At 38.5% G+C, this 24,402-nt stretch overlaps 1 protein-coding gene across 4 annotated transcripts in view; it reads left to right on the forward strand.

Moving 5' to 3' along the window:
• Positions 1-22,828, forward strand: part of LOC128012115 (teneurin-1) — a 134,663-nt gene extending 111,835 nt beyond the window's left edge. For all 4 annotated transcript variants that reach the window (XM_052595124.1, XM_052595140.1, XM_052595115.1 and 1 more), the window contains 9 exons: positions 1,646-2,012; positions 3,653-4,163; positions 11,279-11,451; positions 11,634-11,893; positions 14,016-14,306; positions 15,127-15,517; positions 16,719-17,939; positions 18,728-18,870; positions 19,380-22,828. In XM_052595124.1, coding sequence (XP_052451084.1) covers positions 1,646-2,012; positions 3,653-4,163; positions 11,279-11,451; positions 11,634-11,893; positions 14,016-14,306; positions 15,127-15,517; positions 16,719-17,939; positions 18,728-18,870; positions 19,380-20,141 — 4,119 coding nt within the window. In that variant the 3' untranslated portion in view covers positions 20,142-22,828. The remainder of the gene's footprint in view (positions 1-1,645; positions 2,013-3,652; positions 4,164-11,278; positions 11,452-11,633; positions 11,894-14,015; positions 14,307-15,126; positions 15,518-16,718; positions 17,940-18,727; positions 18,871-19,379) is intronic.
• The last annotated feature ends 1,574 nt before the right edge of the window (positions 22,829-24,402 follow it).

Raw genomic sequence — 24,402 nt, forward strand, 5'->3', positions numbered from 1 at the left:
CGCGCGCTCCACTTCTTCACAGTTCATTCGGTGGGGTGTGTTGTGTGTGAATAAGAATCAGACAGTGAGGAGAGATGGAGAGAGAGAGAAGGGGAAATGAGGTGCCGGAGGCCACTGGGTAAAAGAAGCACTGAAATCTGCATAATTCCCAGTATGTCTGGGATATGACACACTTCACACTCAATACTGTCCGGCTGTCGGGCAGCTGCAGACACACACACACAGAACCAAGATGGGTTTTTTTTTTTTTTTTTTTTACCTGGCTGCGCATTAGGGCTGGGTGGTATGACTAAAATATTATCTTGGTAATGTTATATATCACAGTGTAGTTATTTTTGCAGGAAATTTAACTGGAAATGGTTTATATGATGGGTGTAGAAAGCCAAGGGGGTATTTTTTCTCCAGAATCAAACAGTGCTGCTCCCTGCGTCTGTGTCATTTGATTAGCCTGCATTCTACATGGTTATTTTAATGACAGTAGACCATAGACTTACTGAGAGTGACTACATTTTTTATTCTAATTTTTGTTTTAAGCAAAAATAAATTTATTCATAGTCATTCATGTGACTTCATACTTCATACATATATATATATATATATATATATATATATATATGAAGTAAATAATATATATATATATATATATATATATATATATATATATATATATATATATATAATTTTTCTTTCAGTAGAAGATCTTTGCTTTAGCTTTATCTTAATTAAGTCCCCAGTGTCCTCAAATTCGAGTTACGCTGGTTTATGTTAACTAACCATGTGTTAATACTTTTTTAAATAATCTTAAATCTTAAATTACAAATGAAAGGTACTGCATCTCATTGGATCATTTGAACATTGTATTTTCATTTTGGTGGCAGCACATCACCGAATATACCCTGTGTACTATATATGTAATTATTATATATAATGTTTTTATTATGTATAATATAATCTATAATAATATATGTGTACATATATAATATTTGTATTGTGTAATATATAGAATTTTTATATATATATTGGTGTATATTCATAACAAATATGTCTGGCATCAGTGCAAAAGCAGCTTCACATTATGTATCACTAGAGTTCAAAACAAAAGACTCAAAGCAGCAAACTAATGTTTTTAAATGGATCATTGCATGCAGAGTGCATCTTTTGGCTCTCATAGTGTAGAATAGTTATTGTTTTGTTGGTAAAAGAGGTTTTTCTACCTCCAAGGGTGAAAAGTAGTTTTGGCATTTCCACCTCCAGATGACCGGTGTGAGAAACAGTTTGCAGAGAATATTTTTCTGCTCACTCTCAGACTTTGTAAACCCCAACCATGTCTACACAATACAAGTCACAGTATGATATCGAGTTATTCCTCTTCTTCACTTGCTTGGTACTTTCACATTCCTCTCCGTTTCATCTCTCCTCTGTAGTTATAATGTAAAACAGTCCCACTCACTGATGTTACATGTAAATTGGTATAATATTAGTCAAAAGGATGACAAAATAAGTCTCTGTACTTCATGTCAGATGTAGAGAGTACATCTGAATAGTCCATGACTGAGCAGATGAGAGCGGCTGTGAAATCGGTCATGAAGAAAATCACACTTTTCACATTCATAGCAGTTAATAATATACATTTGTGTGTCCACAGGTGCGTTTAGAGTGGCCCACAGACCTGGCAGTGAGTCCACTGGATAATTCTCTCTACGTTCTCGATAATAACCTTGTGCTCCAGGTGAGCGAGTCCCAGCAGGTGCGTGTGGTTGCTGGACGACCCATCCATTGCCCGATGGCCAGTATTGAACCGGTCCTTCTGGGGAAAACAGCGGTGCGTTCTGTGCTGGAGGGAGCGAAAGCTATCGCTGTCAGCCACCAGGGGGCTCTATACATTGCAGAAACTGATGACCGGAAGCACAGCCGAGTCCAAGAGGTGTCCACAAATGGAGAAATGGTCATAATCGCGGGGGCAACCAGTGAATGTGATTGTAAGATTGACCCCAACTGCGAGTGTTTCTCAGGTGAGATAAACATACACCAAAGTGCTAAATGCCGTGATTTTCCTTTGGTCCTCAGAGAGAGTTATTCATGTTTATAATGTGTTATTTTTCCATGTTAAAAATACTTTGATAAGCCACAGGTTATAAAAATTAGGAATTTTTTTTTTTTTTTTTTTTTTTTTTTTTTTTTTTGTATTGGATGAGTTTTGAAAAAGTGCTTAAAGGTTGCAAAATTTCTCGACTGTTATAATAAAGTATACAAATTGGCTTATTTGAATATTTGAAAGTAGTTTTGTCTGTTGTTTCCGAATCGAGTAATAAAAGTAGATTGGTGTGGCAAGCTAGGAGGCTGAAATTCAGAAATGTTAATTTAGGAGCAATCTTCTGACGGACTCTAAAATTTCATAATCCCGGAAGAATTACCTCCAAAAGCATACAAGCCTACAGTGCAGTTGCATTGACTTCTGTAAAAGCCTTTCCAGTAAGCTAGATAGCTGAAACTTGAGTGTGTTCATCTGAGAGCATCATCTTACACTCGCTAATGTTTTATTTGCCTATGTTGAAAATAATTAGGAATAGTTTATCCATGATTTACTCAATTGTCTCTCCCTCTGTATATTATTTAGTATACTACTTATATACCGTAATGATATTGTTACAACATCATATTGTTTGGACTTTGTTTGCACCATTTTCTCTAGTTAGTTGTCATGGTTTCTGATGTGAGTTCTTCATTATGTTCAGGTGTGTCTTGTTAATTATATTAGTTTGGTCTGTGTATTTCAGTTCCTGTCTGTTCAGTTCCTGTTTGCCGGGTATTGGTAATATTATGTGTGTCTCTAGCCTTCTCCTGCTTGGATTTACTGTATGTGGACTGCTTATCGTCTTCGTAATCTTAGTCTTTGTCTTCATGTGTGTGTTCAACATGTTTACTTGACGGATATAAAGAGGAATGACAAAATGTTTAGTATATGTGTACTGCACCGTGTGTCCAAGACATATTTCCCTTTTGAGACAATATACACTACTGTTCATAATTGTGATTTTTTCTTTTTTTTTGATGGAAAGGGTTATTTTTATTTGTCAAGTAAACATTAGAATTTCATGATTCTTTGAGCAGTGTATCACACTCAGTTTGAATTTGAATAATTTCTGAGGGATCATATGACAGTGAAAACTGGATAAATGGCTGTCCTGTTTAATTGTCATAATATTTCACATACAGTTTTTTTTTAATCAATTAAATGGAAGAGCATAACAGACTTCTGTCTGTTTATATATATATATATACTATTGACTAGATACTACAGCATATTACAGGTCTACTGCAATTTTGTGCAAATAACTTTTTTGCTGCATCCGATCCAGACCAGTTAGCAGTGTGTCAGTGGGCAGCTATGTTGTGTGGCTTTAGCATGCTGAGAGATTCAATTTGTAAATATCTTCCTGCCAAACGGGTTGCTATAACACATTTAAGAGTCTGAGCTGCTGTTATAGACTGGTTTAATTACTGAAAAATCTTTATTATTTAACTACTGTAGATCAGTGTTGCGATTTTACTGCAGTGGGTCTGTGAGGGTTAATCGTTAAACCTAACACTGAATGCCTAATGAACTAGACTCCACATCTCTTTCTCATTCTCTCCATGAATTCATCCCTAGGTGATGGAGGTTATGCTCGTGATGCCAAGCTGAAGTCTCCCTCTTCTCTGGCAGTTTCTCCTAATGGCTCCCTCTACATCGCTGACCTCGGGAACGTGCGGATACGCCGGCTCACGGCTAACCATCCTCAGCTCACTCCCGAGGGACTGTACGAGCTCACCTCGGTTGCAGACCAAGAGCTTTATCTGTTCAGTCCAAACGGTACTCATCTGTTCACCCGCAGCCTGGTGACGGGGGACTACCTGCTTAACTTCACATACACCCCCGAGGGCCACCTGAGCAGCATAGCAAACAGGGAGGGCACGATAGCGCAGTTGCGGCGGGATGCTAATGGCGTGCCCCTGTGGCTCGTAGCCCCAGGCGGCCAGGTTTACTGGCTGACCATCAGCAACGCTGGAATGCTGAAGCGCATCTCGGCTCTCGCACACGACCTCGCGCAGCTCAGTTACTACGGCAACACGGGCCTGCTCGCCACCATCAGCAATGAGAACGGCTGGACTACTGTCTACGAGTAAGTGATGCCCTTCTTTTACTCTCCCTTTGTCTATTTCTTGCTCATCAGGGCGTTCAACGCATTGCTTGATTTTTAGGTGTGCATAATAGCGTGATCTGTCTTCAGTTTTGTATGTCATATATCCTGTTGTTGCTTCCTTTAGAGTATACAGGTCCTTCTCAAAAAATTAGAATATTGTGATAAAAGTTCATTATTTTCCATAATGTAATGATAAAAATTAAACTTTCATATATTTTAGATTCATTGCACACCAACTGAAATATTTCGGGTCTTTTATTGTTTTAATACTGATGATTTTGGCATACAGCTCATGAAAACCCAAAATTCCTATATATAAAAAATTAGCATATTTCATCCGACCAATAAAAGAAAAGTGTTTTTAATACAAAAAAGTCAACCTTCACATAATTATGTTCAGTTATGCACTCACTACTTGGTCGGGAATCCTTTTGCAGAAATGACTGCTTCAATGCGGCGTGGAATGGAGGCAATCAGCCTGTGGCACTGCTGAGGTGTTATGGAGGCCCAGGATGCTTCGATAGCGGCCTTAAGCTCATCCAGAGGGTTGGGTCTTGCGTCTCTCAACTTTCTCTTCACAATATCCCACAGATTCTCTATGGGGTTCAGGTCAGGAAAGTTGGCAGGCCAATTGAGCACAGTAATACCATGGTCAGTAAACCATTTACCAGTGGTTTTGGCACTGTGAGCAGATGCCAGGTCATGCTGAAAAACGAAATCATCTCCATAAAGCTTTTCAGCAGATGGAAGCATGAAGTGCTACAAAATCTCCTGATAGCTAGCTGCATTGACCCTGCCCTTGATAAAACACAGTGGACCAACACCAGCAGCTGACATGGCACCCCAGACCATCACTGACTGTGGGTACTTGACACTGGACTTCAGGCATTTTGGCATTTCCTTCTCCCCAGTCTTCCTCCAGACTCTGGCACCTTGATTTCCGAATGACATGCAAAATCACTGAGCAACAGTCCAGTGCTGCTTTTCTGTAGCACATTTCCTGCACACGCCTGTGCACGGTGGCTCTGGATGTTTCTACTCCAGACTCAGTCCACTCCTTCTGCAGATCCCCCAAGGCCTGGATTCGGGCCTTCTCCACAATCTTCCTCAGGGTCCGGTCACTTCTTCTCGTTGTGCAGCGTTTTTTGCCACACTTTTTCCTTCCCACAGACTTCCCACTGAGGTGCCTTGATACAGCACTCTGGGAACAGCCTATTGGTTCAGAAATTTCTTTCTGTGTCTTACCCTCTCGCTTGAGTGTGTCAATGAAGGCCTTCTGGACAGCAGTCAGGTTGGCAGTCTTACCCATGATTGCGGTTTTGAGTAATGAAACAGGCTGGGAATTTTTAAAAGCCTCAGGAATCTTTTGCAGGTGTTTAGAGTTAATTAGTTGATTCAGATGATTAGGTTAATAGCTCGTTTAGAGAACTTTTTCATGATATGCTAATTTTTTGAGATAGGAATTTTGGGTTTTCATGAGCTGTATGCCAAAATCATCAGTATTGAAACAATAAAAGACCTGAAATATTTCAGTTGTTGTGCAATCAATCTAAGGTATATGAAAGTTTAATTTTGATCATTACATTATGGAAAATAATGAACTTTTATCACAATATGCTAATTTTTTGAGAAGGACCTGTATTTCGACTGCCACACAGCCTCACTTGCACGCTTTGGTGTTCTAAAGCTATTTTATTAGCAGGAATACTAGCAAGTCTCTACTGTATATAAAACAATATTCCCACCCAGCATAGATTAAACTTTACCTGCGTCTAATCTAATCACACTTAATCTGAATTTATCAAAAGGAAAACAATCTAATACAGGCAAAGAGTGCAGTAGTTCGATTTCTCAAGCTGCATGTTTTTCTGCTGCAATGAAAATCGCTTAGCCTTAATCTATCCAATAAAGAAAAGAACTCTGTATCTTCTGATTTCACTATGAGCCCGGGTACCTGTGAGTGTGTGTGTGTGTGTAAACTGTTTGTATGGGATTTGTGAGACTGAGCTGCAAGTTCTAATTTAGTGTGAAAATGTCAGGAGCTTCTTTTCCTCTCGCTCTTTCTCTCCTTTTTGTTTGATCAACTCTGTGACCTTTCACACACTGTGTTTACACACACATATACACGTTCTCATGCAGCTCGTGGTGTAGTGTTGAGGCAGATCACATGCTGGCTCCCTGTGTTTGGTCTGCTGTGAGACACTGCCCCCTGCTGGTGCATGCTAGTGCATACTCTGTTATTACACTGATGTCTTGTGGTTCGCGGGAAAATCATAGTTTTGTTTAATTAATGTCCTGTAAAGCCTAATAATAGCCAAAAGCACAACTCTAAACAGCTGTAGCAGAAAGCATCATTTTTAGGGCTGGTAACACTTTAAACATTAACATTACGGTAGTTAATTCATTAAGTGAAGTGACATTCAGCCAAGTATGGTGACCCATACTCAGAATTTGTGCTCTGCATTTAACCCATCCGAAATGCACACACACAGAGCAGTGAACACACACACACACACACTGTGAGCACACACCCGGAGCAGTGGGCAGCCATTTATGCTGCGGCGCCCGGGGAGCAGTTGGGGGTTCGATGCCTTGCTCAAGGGCACCAAAGTAATGGTATTGAAGGTGGAGAGAGAGCTGTTCATGCACTCCCCCCACCCACAATTCCGTCCGTTAGATATCTAGAGCTAAAATTAAGTGTTAATTTTAACAGCATTTATTAATCCAGGTTATTACTAATTTATTTAAGTGTATTATGTTATATTGTGTTATAATGTGTTGGTATGATGTATGTAAAAAATAACATTAAACTAGAAGAATAAATGCAGTAAAAATGTTGTTTATTTATGTTAATAATAATTAAATCGCATAAACTAATGATGAAGAATATAATTTTGGGGCTGTATTTTGGGGTCGGAAACAATTTACAATTGGTATTCATTAACATTAGTTAAAGCTGCAGTAGGGAACTTTTGATGCTCTAGCGGTTACTAAAAAGAACTGCTTGCGTCTTGCGGAAGAACATTGTAGCCGGAGCTACTTCTCTCTGTTTATGTCTATGAAGAATCACAACGGTACTGGGTTACTCCGCCGCGGTACACCCGAAGCAATCTAAAATAGTCTGAATATAAACACTTATTATAGGTGCACCCTAGTGATTCAGGACAAGCTAAAAACACGGTTTGGAAAATGGATTCATGGTGTACTCGCTTATTATGTTCATTTTTCTACATTTTGAACACAAACAAAGTTACGGACCGCAGCTCTGATTGGTTGTTTTTTACCGGGAGCGCATGACTTTCTGCAAATGGCAATAGGACCACTGGGAGGAGCCAGAGGAGCTTGATTTTTTCACAGATTATCTGTCTCATATTCTACTGTCAGGACATAATGACAGGTTTAACAAATATGTAAAAAATATTTTTTTACAAAAGTTCCCTACAGCACCTTTAATGAATGAACTAAAAATAAACTAATTTGAACAGCATTTATTAATTTACAGTATGTTGTTTTTTATTTATTTAAATATAGTAAATATGTGTTATTATTTTATTTTGTACAGTCTTTTTAAAATTTGCTTTTTCAAAGCACTTTACAACAAAGACAAAACAGCAGAATGAAACGAAGCATAAAATTTAAACAAATACAATAAAGAATAGTACATAATATTACTGAAATGTTAAAATGTGGCCTAGTAGTATACATTGAAATTAATATAATCCTAAATTAATAAAAGGAGTAAAAATATAATTTTCATAGTTCGTGATACTGCTAACAAAATGTATTAACTAATGTTGATGAATTGAATTTTACTGTAGAGTGTTAGAATTTGTATTAATCTGTTTGTTTGTTATTTGCAGCTCTGTAAGCCTGTAGCTTATTCAGCAACAGTGAGGAAGCTTCTTTAAATTATGTTGCAACAATCTGTTCTGCACACAACACTGAAGGAATTAGAGGAAATGGTGTGTTGACTTTGATCAGTTCCCTCCATCCAGAAGAAATAAGTACTGAATATTTCAGAAACAAACCTCAAAGCAGAATATGCGCCAACGTAGGTGTTGTAAACACGTCAACAAGCGCCTCTGGTACAGGGAAAATTCTTAGATCTGCTATGAATGCAGTAATGACTTGAGATAAAAAGTGTTTTTTATTATTATTATTATTATTATTCAGATCAGATAGGCTGTCTCAAAACCTGGCAGCTTATCTAAACTTTGTTTTGGGGAATTTTCATTTTTAAAGGCATTTTATTTCTTGCAGTTGTTCATTTAGCCACTATCCGAAATGAGGAAGACAGCACAAATGATTCAGCAGTAATGGTGCCATGAGAAGTACTGCCCTTTTCAGAATTGCTTCGAAAAGTCCAAGCTACAATTGAGATAAAAGGGAGAGGCACTGTGAGAATACTTGTTTTTTTATTATTATTATTATTATTATGATTATTGTTTATGTTTTTCAAAGCCAGCTTGTGATGTTTTTGGTCTTTTAATGGACGACCTATTGTATCTGACAGATCTATAAACAGCAAAATGCAAGAATACAATCTCAGTCGACATTAGTCAGCGAACCATGCAGAGCTATGCTTAATATGAGGGGAAAGAAGAATCTCTTAACTGAAAACATATGGTTTTAAAAACACTTTCAACTGGCCCTCTGCATGGCTGGTGTTCCCCAAGTCTTTTTTTAATTTGAGACCCCTAATTTAGACTTTGAAAGTTGTCGAGGAATTGGAGGGAGCTGAAAAGATCATTCCACCATTGAGGAATAGTGACATTTCAGCAAAGTGATTTTTGTGTCTGTTGATTTGATTTGCAAAAGTGAGAGGCTGCTCAATATGCACGCATTAATGTCTTGGTGCAAGTTTTCTGGCAACCAGTGAGGTGAGACGAAGGCATTAGAATGATCGATTCAAACATTCAAAAGCACCTATGATGCCCAAAAATGTGTCTAGGTAGGCAGCTCATTAACTTTTGACACATAGCCATATTAGTTGTGCTCGCTAAGGTAAGCATCACTATCACTGTTTCTCCTACTAAGAGAAACCTAGCAACCGCATAGCAACTACTCCCCTCATATTTTCTTCAGATATAGTTTTAGAACAAGAATACAGTAGAGTTTTAATGAGATAACCCACGTGGATTAGATGCTTGTGCCTGCACATTCAATCCATTTAGTCCCTTTTGAATTCAGGTTTATTTGTTCAGCGCCTTTTGCAATACACATTGTTCCAAAGCAGCTTTACAGGAGGTGGAAAAATAAAGAAGATAAAAGAAAATAGTGGCTTACAACCCCCCAGTGAACAAGGAAAGGAAGGAAGAAGTCCCGAAGATGTTTAAATAGATGAAGAAGAAGCCAGCATTTCAAGCAGGCTCAACATTTAGAGTAGAGAAGAACACGGCGGCTGATGTCTCTTGATCTAAACCGCAGGCCTTTGAAAGCTCAAGAGTTTCATCAAATGAAACGCTTTTGCTCTTTTACATTATTGCGTTTGGCCAGACACAAGTGTATGAAGTAAATTGGCACTGACATTGATCAGACATGAATAAATCAGGGGCAGAGACGATGAAGAGGCTTGAGCCGTTTTCTTCTAAAAACTACTCTAGAAATAGAGAAAGAGAAATGAAACGTGTCAGAAGTATTTCACCCACTCATTAGATCACATGACTTGTCCACAAAGATTCAAATGTCAAGTCGTCTGTTCCTCTGTGGTGCAGCAGCAGATTTTAACATTCACCTTTAAAATGTGGCTCACACCCACACATTTGTCTTTCTGTCATTTTGAGGACTTTCATACTGAGCTAATGATATTTTCTATCCTATAACCTTTTTGTAATTGTCATTAAGACATTTAGTGCAGTTAATAAGCTGTTTAAGCTGCTGTGTTTGTAGGTTCAGTCTTTACTTTCTTTTAAAATGCAGACACAGTCCAAAGTCCATCAAAGGAAACCAATGCTGTATAAAACTGTGTCCTGTGTGCTTAACACAGCGTTCATGAGTTCACTAATCCCTGCTTATAATGAAAGTAAACAGATTTGGCTTGCTGTCAAAGACGGGACTGTAGCTTGAGACCCGAATAAAGCTCTTAAGAACCCCTGGACTACTTAATAATGAAGTTAGTAATGAATGAGTAGAGGAAGAGGTGGAGTTCAGGGTTGGTGGGATGCTGGAGAACTATCACAGCAGTGAGATAATCAACTGTTTATGTACTTTTGCATTATGACTGACACGATCAGACGAAGCACATCTCAAAACTTTAGTTAGATCTGCATTTGAGGTGATCATATCATGAAAGTTTTACATTTCTTCGATTAATTGAAATAAGTGACTTGTGACTTTGTAAATATTATTTTTTATAAACATTAACAGTAAAGAAAACAAAGAAAATGTAACTAAAAAATAAAAACATACAGTACATGTATCAGAACAATAAAACATTGATTAATTTTTATTTTTATTTTTTTGACCTGCACACCATAACATAACAAGGACGAATCAGAATAGACATACTGATGTTCCAATTTGTGTATAACTAACAATAAAAACATCTTTTACATTATAACTTCAGGAAAGTGTGATTACAATTTATTTTTAACAAGGTCCCTGATCATTTCAGTTCCACCTTCACAGTTCAGCACTTTTCAGAAGATAGTTTTATGATCCTGTCAAAACGTAATTCAGTCTTTGCAAAAATTTCCATTATTGATGAATTCAGCAGCATTAATTATATTGGACCCAAAAGCAAAAGGAAACCCGACAGCAAGTAAGTGAAGCAAAGCGTTGTTGCTCATTTCACATGTGAAGAGGGCGTTTACACAGAGGTCTCAAAGGCAGGGCAGCAAAAAAACAGCCTGTTTACTGCTGTCGTAAGGGTCAGGAAGAGAATAGAAAATTGTCATGAAAAACTAAATTATGACACACGAAACCTTGACTGGTGTTTCAGATGTCGTCTGGGAGGAATAAAAGAATATAGAAAATGCATGATATGAACCCTTTAAACTCCCTTACATGCACATTACACTCATTTAAACTTTCATACATCTTTCAATCTCTCTCTCTCTCACACACAAACTAACAGAAAGTGTGTTTATGAGCAGATATAACTCTGATGGACACCTCATCAACATGACCTTGCCGACTGGAGAGGTCAGCAGTTTCCATGGAAACATGGATAAAGCTGTCAGAGTGGAAGCCACTGCCTCGAACAGAGAAAACTTTATTATAATTACAAACCACTCTGCGGATAACACGATCTACACACTTCGACAAGGTGAGAGAGTGTATGTGTGTGAATCTCCTGATTAGTTTTATGATAGTGTCAAAAACAGAGGCCACCAAAAGTACTTGAACACATCAGCCACATTTAAAGGGACAGCTCACACAAAAATGGAAATTCTGTCATTATTTGATGTAATAAATGTGGTCCTCTTCAATCTGATTCTCTCTGTCCAGCTCACTCTGTTAGTGTGTACGGCGTAAGAGATGACGGCTCTCTGTGGGTGACATATGCCAGCGGGATGGACCTTACTCTCAGCACTGAACCAACAGTGTCATCCGGGCTGTTGGCGGGGGCATCGGCAGGCCTCGTCCATCCCACAGTTGGAAGGTGCAACATCACTTTGCCGGGGGAACCAGCTCACAGCCTGATAGAGTGGAGACAGAGACGCGAACAGGCCAAAGGGAATTACACAGCATATGAACGGAGACTTAGGGTAATACACAGACACACACGCAGCATATGAATGCAGACTGAGAACAATAATGTGTTTTCTGGATGGGGTGACCAGGGTATAGCATGTAATACAATATCATTTTCCATCCGAAACTTCCAATGTGTGTCACACATTGTTTTGTGAGGTGTTTACAGAATGAGATTGTAAAATTAGAAATCTTTGTTAATTTAGGATGGCTCTTAGACTTCAAATGCTGTAATTATTTTGTGTTCCCCTTTGTGCTTGAACAGCCGAGTTTTTTAGGCTAAGTTAACATTAGCGCATGATTAGATTCAAGTGAAGCTGTCACAGCAAATGCGTCGTTCATCACTGAGGTCAAGTCAGTGAAATCGCTAACTAAAATGGAAACAAATTAGATCCCAACTCCTCTTATTCATCCACCGCCACATAATTGCATTTCTTTCATTATTTAGTGAAAAAAAAAAAGATAAATCATTTTTTGGAATTGAACCCAGGTCGTTCTAAATGAAGAGTACTAATCTTACCTCTGACACTGCATATTTCTAATAGTGGTGCTACATTAGCACCATTGTGCTTTAAGCTTTAATTGCATTATTTTTTTTGATACCCTACATTAAAGTAAACTTTATTTATTTGATTTTATATGCACATTTTCTTTCTAAAAAGGAGGGGGAACGTTCTGACAGAATTCAAATATTGGATATTTATTTTGTTGGTGATTTGATGTGTTATTGAAACTTAAGCTTGAAAAACAGTTTTGTCTTTTGGTCTTTCCCCATTCAGGTATTCATAAGAGTTATCTACTGTACTTTCATGACTACTAATAGCTGCCCAGGATGTTACCAAGATGGCCGCAGAGCCTTATACCCTGCGTTTCAGACACTGTTCCAACTTCCCTTTCAAATAAACTCCAAAAATCTTTCTCTTCTCGATTTCATTCTTCCCAATCTTTACTCTTTTTCTGTTCAGTTTCACTTCTTGGTTGCAGATTCAGTATTGCTGTGCTTTATAGGAAGTACAATAACACTTACTTATCTTTTTCTTCACCAAGGCTGCATCAAAAATAGAAAATAATTAATTAATTAATTTCAAATACAATCTTTATATATAATTCTTAATTTCCTAAGATGGTATATATTTTTTTTTTTTTAAATTAGAGTGAAACAGTTACATTGGCTGAAGCAGTTATGGAGGCTGCTAGCATTAAAAATAACAAATTAGAAAAACAATCTAAAGGTAGGTTCATCTGAGAGTAAGACACAAGGAAACAATAGCAGTTTCTCACTGTCCCTCATATGGTGAAAGGCAAAGACACAGTGTGCTGCCAGTACAAAAAAGTCTGCCACAGTGCAGTATTATTAGAGCTAGACAGCATTGTATTTTACAACCTTTATTTGGGTTTCCAAACGTGATATAACCATGTTTTGATTGTGTTTGTAAAAAGGTTTATTTTAATTAGGCTCAGAAAATGACTCTGGTTGTAGGGGGCATGTGTGTGTTAGTACAATTAATTGTAGGGCTCAGGACCGGCCCAGCAAGGGGTCAGTTTTCTTTACTCAACTCTTCTCATTGCAGGGTGTTATAATGATATGGGGATCACTGAATTAATGTTATTGGCCTAATTCCACCCTGCATGTGTTATTTGCGGTGTTCCCATTTGCTTGTAAGATTTTTTTTTTACTGAATATTGCATGCAACGTCTCAGTTGGATGTTTTTCCCATTTGCCTAATTTCTAATTTGTTAGTGGACACCACACCTCGCTGCCGTAAAGGGCAGCCGACTCAATTACTGATTCTTATAAATTCAGCCAAATTCTAACAGGTATCTCTACAGGACATTATCTTTTTATGGGAGCAAAATCTTCTTGAAGGTCCAGACTCTGCTGTCTCCCCTTTCAGTGGGAGACGGCCAAACTGCTTCATCTGTGAAATCAGGAGCTTCAAACTGTTCCACAATCGTTGTCAATTCATTGATGTATCTGCTGAATAAAGTTGGCCATAACAGCATTGCTCCCTCTGTGCCCCTGAGAAAGAAATTTTCTTCTTTTACTGCCAATTTTATTGCCCATATGTTTCTGTGTACTCTGATATAATAAGATCATAAGTTTTTCCTTCTTTCTCATCCCCTTCTCTCGCTTAGGCTCACAACAGGAACGTGTTGTCTATAGATTATAGTCAGGAGAGTCGGGTCGGGAAGATATATGATGACCATCGCAAGTTTACCCTGCGGGTTCAGTACGATGAGAAGGGAAGGCCTGTGCTCTGGACTCCCAGTAAATACAGTCAAGTGCGAGTAACATACTCAAGTGAAGGTCTGGTCACCAGCATACAGAGAGGCAACTGGACAGAGCGCAGAGACTACGATAACGGACGCATCATCACACGGACCTGGGCCAACGGGAAGATCTGGAGCTACACTTTTCTGGAGAAGGTGTGTACTGTATGTGTGAGAGGTGCAACTACGTCTGTGTAAATCTAAAATAAAAACGGTCAAGAACATGTCCAAGTCGTATTTGACACCAAAAACGGGATGAAAGAAATCATAACTTGTTTTATTTCAGGATTTTTTTATTAAAAGAAATTAACATATTGCAGATGCCCTATAGTTGTGAGATTTTCTTTTTGTTTTATTTATGTTATTGTTTCAACATTAATATTTTACGTTTGAAAATAAAGCCTTTTTTCTTTTCTTTTTTTTTTTTCTTTTTTTTCTTTTTTCTTTTTCTTTTTTATTCTAATATGTTTTTTTATGACAAGTGCCCTAATGATCAGAATCAGAAAGAGCTTTATTGCCAAGTGTGTTTACACTTTGTGTCAGGAGCTTCCAGTACAGAAAGTACAAACATACTGCAGACAAACATATCATTTAAGGTAATAAAACACTAATAATAAAGAGAATAGACGATAAATTGTAAATAACAACAATATAGTAATACGATATATAGAAAAAGAAAATGTCAAGAGACAGAATTGTGAATATGCATATGTGCTCTTTACAGATGAAAGTTTTGATGAGTTATTACAGATGTACAGTCTTGAGGTGTGTTATCATTACCATAGTGGAAAAAATCTCATTCTCTTTACTATAATGGCAAATTATATCAGTATTAAATTTAACCATTTACATTTTATTTATAAAAATGTATTTATATGTAATTAATTTCCTTGTTAAATTCTTGTTTGTGCTATTTTGATTTGGGGGTTTAATGTGACATGTTTTCATGAGTTCACGGTTCTTGTTCTTCTCGTAGTCTGTGCAGCTGTTGTTACACAGTCAGCGCCGCTATACGTTTGAGTACGATCAGACGGACTGTCTGCTGTCGGTCACCCTCCCCAGCATGGTGAGACACAGCCTGCAGACCTTTCTATCTGTGGGCTACTACAGGAACACCTACACCCCACCCGACTCCCCCACTTCCAGCTTCACGCAGGACTACGCCCACGATGGGCGCCTACTCCAGAGCCTGTACCTGGGCACAGGCAGGCATGTGATCTACAAATACAGCCGAGTGGCCCGGCTGGCTGAGATCCTCTATGACTCAACACTTGTTACCTTCACCTACGACGAGGCAACAGGTGCTGTGAAAACCATCCACCTGATGCATGACGGTTTCGTTTGCACCATCCGCTACAGACAGACAGGTACAACACTTTGACAATGTCATCTGACAATCATTTTGACAGCAGGGTGGGCGGTGTGAACAGAATCTTGTATCACAGTGTGAGAAATGTAATATTATGGTATATGTCAGAATTGGAAACCGAGAACTGCTTTTTATTCTGATTTTCTGACAAATTATTTTTAACCAATGTCAATCAATGTCAGTGTCTCTTTTGTTACCAAACAAATGACTCCTTTGAGTGGACAATTTTAGTTAATTAATAACATGCAGAACAATGACTTTAATGTGTTGATTCTTTTCTGGTGAATCAAACTGGCTAAGTAGTTTTAATTAAAATTCTATTATTAGATAGTTATTGGAATTAAATTTTCCTCAAAATATTTATTTCTTAAGAGAATTGTTATAACTGTAATAATTTAATTATTTATAATTCCAATCTGTAATTATTTTTGCTCTTTTAGAAAAAAAAAACAGAAAGAAAAATAAATAAATGAAATAACAATGTGGTGCCAGTTTTGGTTAATCTAGTGCAGGGGAAGGCAACGTCGATCCTGGAGTGCCGATGTCCTGCAGAGTTTAGCTCCAACCCTAAAAAAAAAAACTCACTTGTCTGCAGCCTTAGTAATCCAGAAGACCTTGATTAGCTTGTTCAGGAGTGTTTGATTAGGGTTAGAGCTAAACTCTGCGGGACAGCAGCACTCCTGGACCAACGTTGCCTATCCCTGATCTAGTGAATTAAAACAAAATCCCTACCGGTTGGCACATTTTGTCATCACATTATATATATACTGTCATAGTAATCAGCCCTAATTGACAGAAATCCAGGTAATTTGACCTTTTTTTCACATATTATAAAGTTATGCTGTAGCCAGTAACTAGGTGAAATGTTTAGATCGATTAGAAAAGAGACAGGTAGCACCATGGCATATTTGCACAAATAAACAGGTTAGGTGATAGTCCCATGAGACGGAGAGACAAGTAAGAGGAGTGAGCAGTTGGACAGGTATTGCACCAGTAAACATAAGCTGACGTTTAATCTTCCTTTTGTCACTTCACTTGCACTCGCCTCCTGCTTGGCTGATCTGAAAGTGCTTTGAATCACAATCAGCCGTCTGACAGTGGGGGAGTTCGGCCTATCTCACACTGTGGCATAGCTGACTCATGCTTTACCTCACCTCTGTGTGGCCCTCTGCTAACTTCTCATTATTTCTCGGATTCAGGTCCTCTGGTGAGTAGACAAATATATCGTTTCAGTGAAGAAGGATTGGTAAACGCTCGCTTCGACTACAGCTACAACAACTTCAGGGTCACCAGCATGCAAGCTATGATCAATGAAACGCCACTTCCGATTGACCTCTACCGCTACGTGGACGTGTCGGGACGAATCGAGCAGTTCGGGAAGTTCAGTGTCATTAACTACGACCTAAACCAGGTCATCACCACGCATGCAATGAAGCACACTAAAATCTTCAACCCTGAAGGGCAAGTGATCGAGGTTCAGTATGAGATTCTGAAATCCATAGCCTACTGGATGACACTGCAGTACGACAGCATGGGACGTGTCACAAATTGTGATATTCGCATTGGCGTGGACAACAACATCACGCGGTATGCGTACGAGTATGACGCAGATGGGCAGTTGCAATCGGTTGCCATAAATGACCGGCCACAGTGGCGTTACAGCTATGACCTAAACGGAAACATCAACTTACTGAGTCATGGTAACAGTGCCCGTTTGACACCACTACGCTACGATCTCCGCGACCGGATCACACGCCTTGGTGAGATCCAATACCGCACGGATGAGGATGGGTTCTTGCGTCTCCGAGGCAACCTACTCTTTGATTACGGTTCGAATGGACTTCTTTTGGGCGCCTATGACCGGGACAGCGGACAGAGGGTTTGGTACCGTTATGATGGGCTCGGGAGGAGAGTGGCCAGCCATAATAGTGACGGAGCACAGCTGCAGTTCTTCTATGCTGATCTGATGGAACCGACGCGGGTGACGCACCTATACAACCATAGTAGTTCAGAGATCACCTCCCTCTATTATGACCTTCAGGGACACCTCATTGCCATGGAGATAAGCAGCGGCGAGGAATTCTACATTGCATGTGACAATGCCGGAACTCCTCTTGCGGTTTTCAGTAGCCGCGGCCACGTGGTGAAGGAAATCCGGTACACACCTTACGGAGACGTTTACAGAGATTCCAATCCCACCTTTCCTCTCGCCTTCGGATTTCAGGGGGGCCTCTATGACTCTTTCACACGGTTGGTGCATCTCGGTCGACGTGACTATGACGTGGTTGCTGGAAGATGGACGATGCCAAATCATGAATTATGGGCGGAGCTAAGTGTGAATCCCAAGCCATTTAATTTGTATGCATTTAGGAATAACTATCCTCTGGGAAACCTACAGGATGTAACCAAGTTCACAACTGGTAAGAGACAAGTTGTTGTTGTTTGTTTTGTTTTTTTTGACTATTAAAGGATCCACTTTGAAAGTGTATAAGCTAAGTTACTGTATCTTTATCATAAAAACAGAATTAAAATCTTCAGATTCACTTCTGCTTTGGGTTGAAATTAGAATTAGGGGGGCGATGGCAAGTCATCATGCTAATATCATGCTTTTGGTCTGGCTTTGTGAGCTGTGATTGTGCTCTTATTTCAATGACATTTCCCTAAGGCGAAATGAACAGCAGAGAAATAGCACTTGGCAGATCTGAGATTCATTAGTTAGAGCCGAAGCAACTTGCTGTAGTTTAATTACTAGGACAGTCTCCCTCAAGCTAACAAGGGTCAAGTGTTTTGCTCGAGGCTACATTGGCATTACACCAAGATCTTCATAACCTCAGGATCAACTCCATTTTAGAATAGTCCTGCTCTTTTTAACTGTTAAACTCCTGTTGAATGCAAAACAAAACAAAAATATTTTTTTATATGTAAATGTGTTCCATATATAACACAAAGTCTCAATGAATACAGGGGAATCATGATAAATATTTTTGGTCACAGTCGCACTACATTAAATGCACTTGTTGCTCTCAAACCTTTTAGTTTGTTCTGTTCTTTTATGTAGCTCACTATTTTCTGAAATTACACTCATATGAGCAGAATAGTTCCTTATTTAGTCTTTTACTATGACCAGCAAGTTCTATGAATTAACTTTAAACCATTATCCGGCCCGGCTTTCATGATAACAGTGTTTTTTGAATCTGTTTCTGTGCAGATATCAGTAGCTGGCTGCAGCTTTTTGGGTTCCAGCTTCATAATGTGGTTCCAGGGTTCCCCAAACCAAAGGTGGAGAACACAGAGCAAACATATGAGATGATGGCCACACAGATCCGCACACAAACATGGGATACCAGCAAGGTGAGTTGAGGTATCCCACAGCATGGTATTTATTGGCAACACAATTTTTTTGAATACCTCTTTATTTTAGTCTTATAGAAATAATTTTCTTAAAAATATATATTTTTCATCATTTGTCAAACAGTTGGGCCTGTTAAGGTTCCAATTTGACCAAAAAGCACCCTAAAAGTGTCTACAAAGTATTATATTCTTTATTATGCCTATGCGTCATGTTCCAACTCTTCTGAAACCATGTGATAGACATCTTCTTGACGCATTCATGAAAGTGTTAGCAATGTCAGATTCGTAAACGAATCACACTTCATAAATCAAATCTTTTTTAATCAAATTAATGATCCAGTTGACAAAACCTAAATGGAATGTGCACAAATCATCCATTTCTCCCGTTTAAATCTCGAATTCAATTCAGTTGTATTGGTACATTTGTTGACAAACTTCCTTTAGGAGTTAATTTTGTGCATCAAACAACACTCGTGGTAACTATTTCATAACATCTCCCCTCACCTCAGATTGTACTCGGCATCCAGTGTGACCTTCAGAAGCACTTGAAAAACTTAATTTCATTGGATCGCCTTCCCATGACGCCAGCCAATGGGAAAATCGGAGGTCATCAGGGCCGCAGACCCATTTTTTCTGCCCTTTCTTCAATTTTTGGCAAAGGTGTAAAATTTGCAATCCGTGAAGGAGTAGTGGCGACTGAGATAATCGGCGTGGCCAGCGAGGATAGCCGGCGTGTGGCTGCCGTACTGAATGGTGCTATATACCTGCGCGGCCTCCATTTCACCGTGGAGGGACGTGACACACACTATTTCACCAAGGCCGGCCCACTGGAGGCAGATCTGGGAGTGGCTGGGGGCGGTGCCGGAGGTGGAGTCCGAGTGTTAGAGAACGGCGTAAACGTCTCAGTGTCCCAAATAAGTGCTATGGTTGGAGGGGAAATGCGGCGATTTGCTGACATTGTGCTCCAGCAGGGGGCGCTTAGCTTTAACATTCGTTATGGAGCAACACCGGAGGAAGAACGCACACGTGTGCTAGAGGCAGCACAAATGCGAGCTGTGCAGGGGGCGTGGCTATGGGAGCAGAAGAGGGTCCTGGAAGGGGAAGGTGGAAGTTTGCCATGGACTGAAAAAGAAAAGGATGAGCTGGTTGCAGAGGGCCGTGTCTCAGGGTATGATGGATTCTACGCTCTACCTGTTGAACAACACCCTGAGCTAGCAGACAGCCCCTTCAACATTCACCTGATCAGACATGTGGAAACTGGTCGCAGGTAACAGCGGCACCTCAGCACACCTCTACATGCCTACACACCCCTTTATACACCCCAAGCTACCACATATCTCTTCAGCTTTTTCTAGAACCCCAACCAAACGAAGCGAGAAAGACTCTATTGCCTTTAAAATGTGACAGATGATGGTATTGCTTTTGATTTAGCATTTGTTTATGCACTCTTTGCAAGTTTGGATTCCTGTTTTTGGTTTCGTTAGGTAGAGTTTGTTGAAAGCCGTTCTTGTTTTACAGTGGCTTAACCGTTCTTACAAAAGAACAAGCCTTGCTTGCCAATCTGAGGGCGCAGAGAACGATTCACCTGTGACTATTCTTGGCATACATTAAGGAGTCTTCTTCTCCACACATGCTGATTCTCTCACTTGAGCATGTACAGGAATCATTCGACTTTATGGGAATCTGGAATCAAACTGACTATGGCATTAAATCTTGCGAACCTGAGGGGTTTCCTTGTGATTGAGTTCTGTGTTAAACATTTCTCAGTCGATCCAGGATTCCAGGATTTATGTAGACAGCTTTCAGAGCCCTCGCAGTTCGAATGACCTTCCAGAAACCCAACGTTTCAACGGAGCTCTAAGAACTGTCATATCACAACAGCTTTCTGGAGTCCTTGAGAAGTGTCTGAATCAAAACTGCCACAAAACCTAACCCCTGGGCTGCAAGGGATTCGCAGTGTTTGGAGTTTTACACCACCTTGTGTTGTTTCTGCTTAATCAGTTGACAAAGCTGAGAGAATTACGCCGCTGCTGTGGAACACAAAATTGTTCATTTTTTTGTTGTTGTTTTTTTTTTTTGGGTTAAAACTGTACAGTTAAACTCATTTTTTCCAAATGTAGAAATCTAAAAAATATTATGTGTGGAAATTGTGCCTTCCTGGTCTGCTAGAAACGATCACATGAAACAGGCTTAGACATATCGTACATACTCAACTTCAGTATTCATCACATGCCTTAGTTATATGCAGTTATTTATTTTGGATTATTTATTTTAGTTTTTATTTATTTATTTATTTTTAATGGGGAGGGGTTTGGCTAGCGGGAGCCAAAAACATGAATGCTAATATGCCTGCGAGGTGAATTCTTGTAAACAGACCCCAGGATATAAACACATTGGCATAAACATATCTGCTCATATTTATTTGTTATCATGTGATTTCACTCGTTTTCTGTTGCTTTTGCTTTTGCTGTACCCTTAATTGTGAAACTCACATCACGTGTTTGTCATTTCAGTTTCTTCATGAGTGTCAAAGATCCAAACGTGTTGAATATTTCCAGTGCTTTGACAGGTCCTTTTCCTTTTTTCTGATCCCTCTCGAAACTAGTAGGAGACCTGAGGAGGAAGATATGTAGGGAAATGAAAGAATCACCTGCTGAAGAGTGGTATTTTTGTCTTTTCCAAACTATTAAAGTCTGCAGCACTGTGGGTAGACGTTCTGTGTGTAGGACTCTTGATATGAGCTTGTATATCATTAATGGACAATTGTAGACTGTTGATAGATACTGGACTATTTATACATCACACTCAAGAGAATTAGGAGTAAATGTATTTTCTTGTGAATTCTGTGGATATGCTGTACCATCAAGCTTTGTAATCTTAATCTGAGATATATATTTGCACTGAATATAAGGTGAAGAGACAAATGCATTAGACTGAATTTTTAGAGCGTGCAAATATTAACAGATTCGTGTAAGAGGTGCTCTGAAAGCACGTTATGTTTCCAACATTTTGCAGATGTTCATTTCAATCGAAGTATGATTATGTTGCACGAAGAAGAAAAAAAATTGTGGCAGAAATATTTTTCTTTCGGTCTCAGTTTGCATCTTTGCCATAATCACCATCATTGCTGAAGTGAAAAGGGAATATGTAACTTTTTTTCATGATCAAATCATATTCCTTTCTCAAAAGTCAAGTACTAAAAAAAACTTCAGTGTCCTCTCCTTGGCCAAACAAGTTCCTGTGGTGTATATTTGGCGCATAGGCTTTATGTACACAGATTAATGCAGTTCGTTAAACATGCCTATTTAAAAACAAAGTACTTTGGGCAGTGGCCTTTTTATAAATAAAAAAAAAGAAATGTAACCCTTTCTTCTGTGTGTGAGTATTTGCACAGAACAGCTGAAGCACTTGCTAACTCCAGATTGACATCTTTCATTTGTATCATTTGCACCTTTTTTCCCTCTCGTTTTTTTTTTTTTTTTTAAACAGTGGAGCATTCAAACACAATGGAATGCATTGTTTTATATCAGTTTAAAGAATCATAAAGATTCAAATAGAACATTCTTCTGCAAATATTTTTGTAACTTTGAAAAGAAGTCAATTATGTTTTTGTTTTTTTGTTGATTTTATTTTTAACATCGGAAATGCTCTGAATTCCTTTAAACACAATCCTTTTTTTTTACATTCATGTGATGATATTATTGCAGAAATTGCAGCACTAAATGAAATATATTAGAAAATGTGTACACAAAATTTCCAGAAGATCGTCTAAAACAAGTTTTTACACAGAAACACTTGGCTATTATCAAACCTTCATTAAAACAAGATAGCATTCAAGCTCATGAAGGATCTGACATTTTATTCAAGGCCTAAAATACTGAATATACTGAATACAGAGTGAATCTGTAGTGATCTGTATTGCTGATCAAATCTGAGGTGAGGATTACTGAATGGACTGTATAGCTAACATGAGTTGGAGGGGGTTTAAACAGAAGAAAACATTCAGTTTTTGTTGACAGACAGACGGTACAGTAGAGGGGATGTATAATAAGTTAATATGCTGGCCAATTATTTAATCTATTCTAGCAAAGCATTTATTGTTTCTTTACCTTGTGAATTATTTCCAGCTACTTCTGTATTTGAAATTCATTTGATTATAAAGGTATATTTCTTCAGCATAAGACTCTAATACACTTAAATACACTTTTCAACTTTTCAACATTTTTACAATTTACAGGACTTTTACAACAATTCTACAATTTACATTAAGAGACCCCTGAGAAAATACTCTTGTTCACATTTAAAGCATGTCACAACTGTTCTAAGGTGTCTGCTTTGACTTGTGTGTTATTATTTAGGTTTGTTTACAGGATACAAAAGAGGAACAAAGATGCCTTGGTCTGGGATCTTGAAGGCAGCAATGAGATTACTGACTTTCCTAAAGAGTCTTTCCTTTATTCCAGGAGCCACCTGATGAGAGAAAAAAAAAGGTTTTCTTAAAAACTTGATGAACTATTAAAAAGAACTTCAAAAGCACAAAGATATGCCTTAACTTTTAAATGTTTCCGTTGAGTCACTGTAACTTTTATTTTTTTTAATATGTATGATCAAAGAAGTTGTGTGGTATTTTGCTCGTGTGGCTGTTGGTTGATGCTGATCAGATACAGGAAGCTAAATGAAGTCAGATAAAATGAAGAAACATTTAAGCTTATCTACACTGATATGATCAGTAAAAAAATACCTGTTTAAAACAGGATTTAAAGAGGCCTGTCTAATGTTACAAGGAGCTTGGTCATTAATTAGTCAATACTGTAGATCATTGTTTTCCCATTTAGATGATTTCAATTAAAACTGTTCTAGGTTTTGAACCAAAATGCAAATGTTTCACAGCATCTCGGGTGTGTTTACAAGTTGCACATCTTGCCGTTTCCTATGTGTGGGTGATACTGAAACATAACAAATGTGCATGGCGATTCTCTGGCTGTTAATTTATGTGCTGGTTGAGGCTACAAATACTGTACATGCAACACACTGGCCACAAAGAGAAAAAAAATCTACTGTATGTTTCTGTATATAGCGTAGCTCTGCACTTGTTTTTTTGAAAAATAACACTGGCCTTAAACTGCTACCAGAAGTAGTCACATGAAACACATTGTACTATATTACAAATGGCATCACACAAAACACGTTAAATGTATAGTTTACCCCCCAAAAAATTTTAATTACCCCATGATTTACTCACCCTCAAGCCATTTTAGGTGTATATGACTTTCTTTTTTCAGAAGAACACAATCTGAGTTATATAAAAAAAATGTCTTGGCTCTTCTAAGCTTTATTATGGCAGTGAATGGTGGTCAAGATTTTAAATCAAAATAAAGGGTATCCATCCATAATTAAAAAAAACGTCCTCCACATGGCTCCGGGGGTTAATAAAGGCCTCCTGAACCAACGCGTATGTGTAAGAAAAATATTATTTTTTAAAATTTTGCCGTTATATCTAGCTGTCATACAGGCGTTGATGAGAGAGTGGCG

This window comes from Carassius gibelio, chromosome A5, assembly GCF_023724105.1.
Source record: "Carassius gibelio isolate Cgi1373 ecotype wild population from Czech Republic chromosome A5, carGib1.2-hapl.c, whole genome shotgun sequence".
In the NCBI taxonomy this organism is placed as follows: Eukaryota; Metazoa; Chordata; class Actinopteri; order Cypriniformes; family Cyprinidae; genus Carassius; species Carassius gibelio.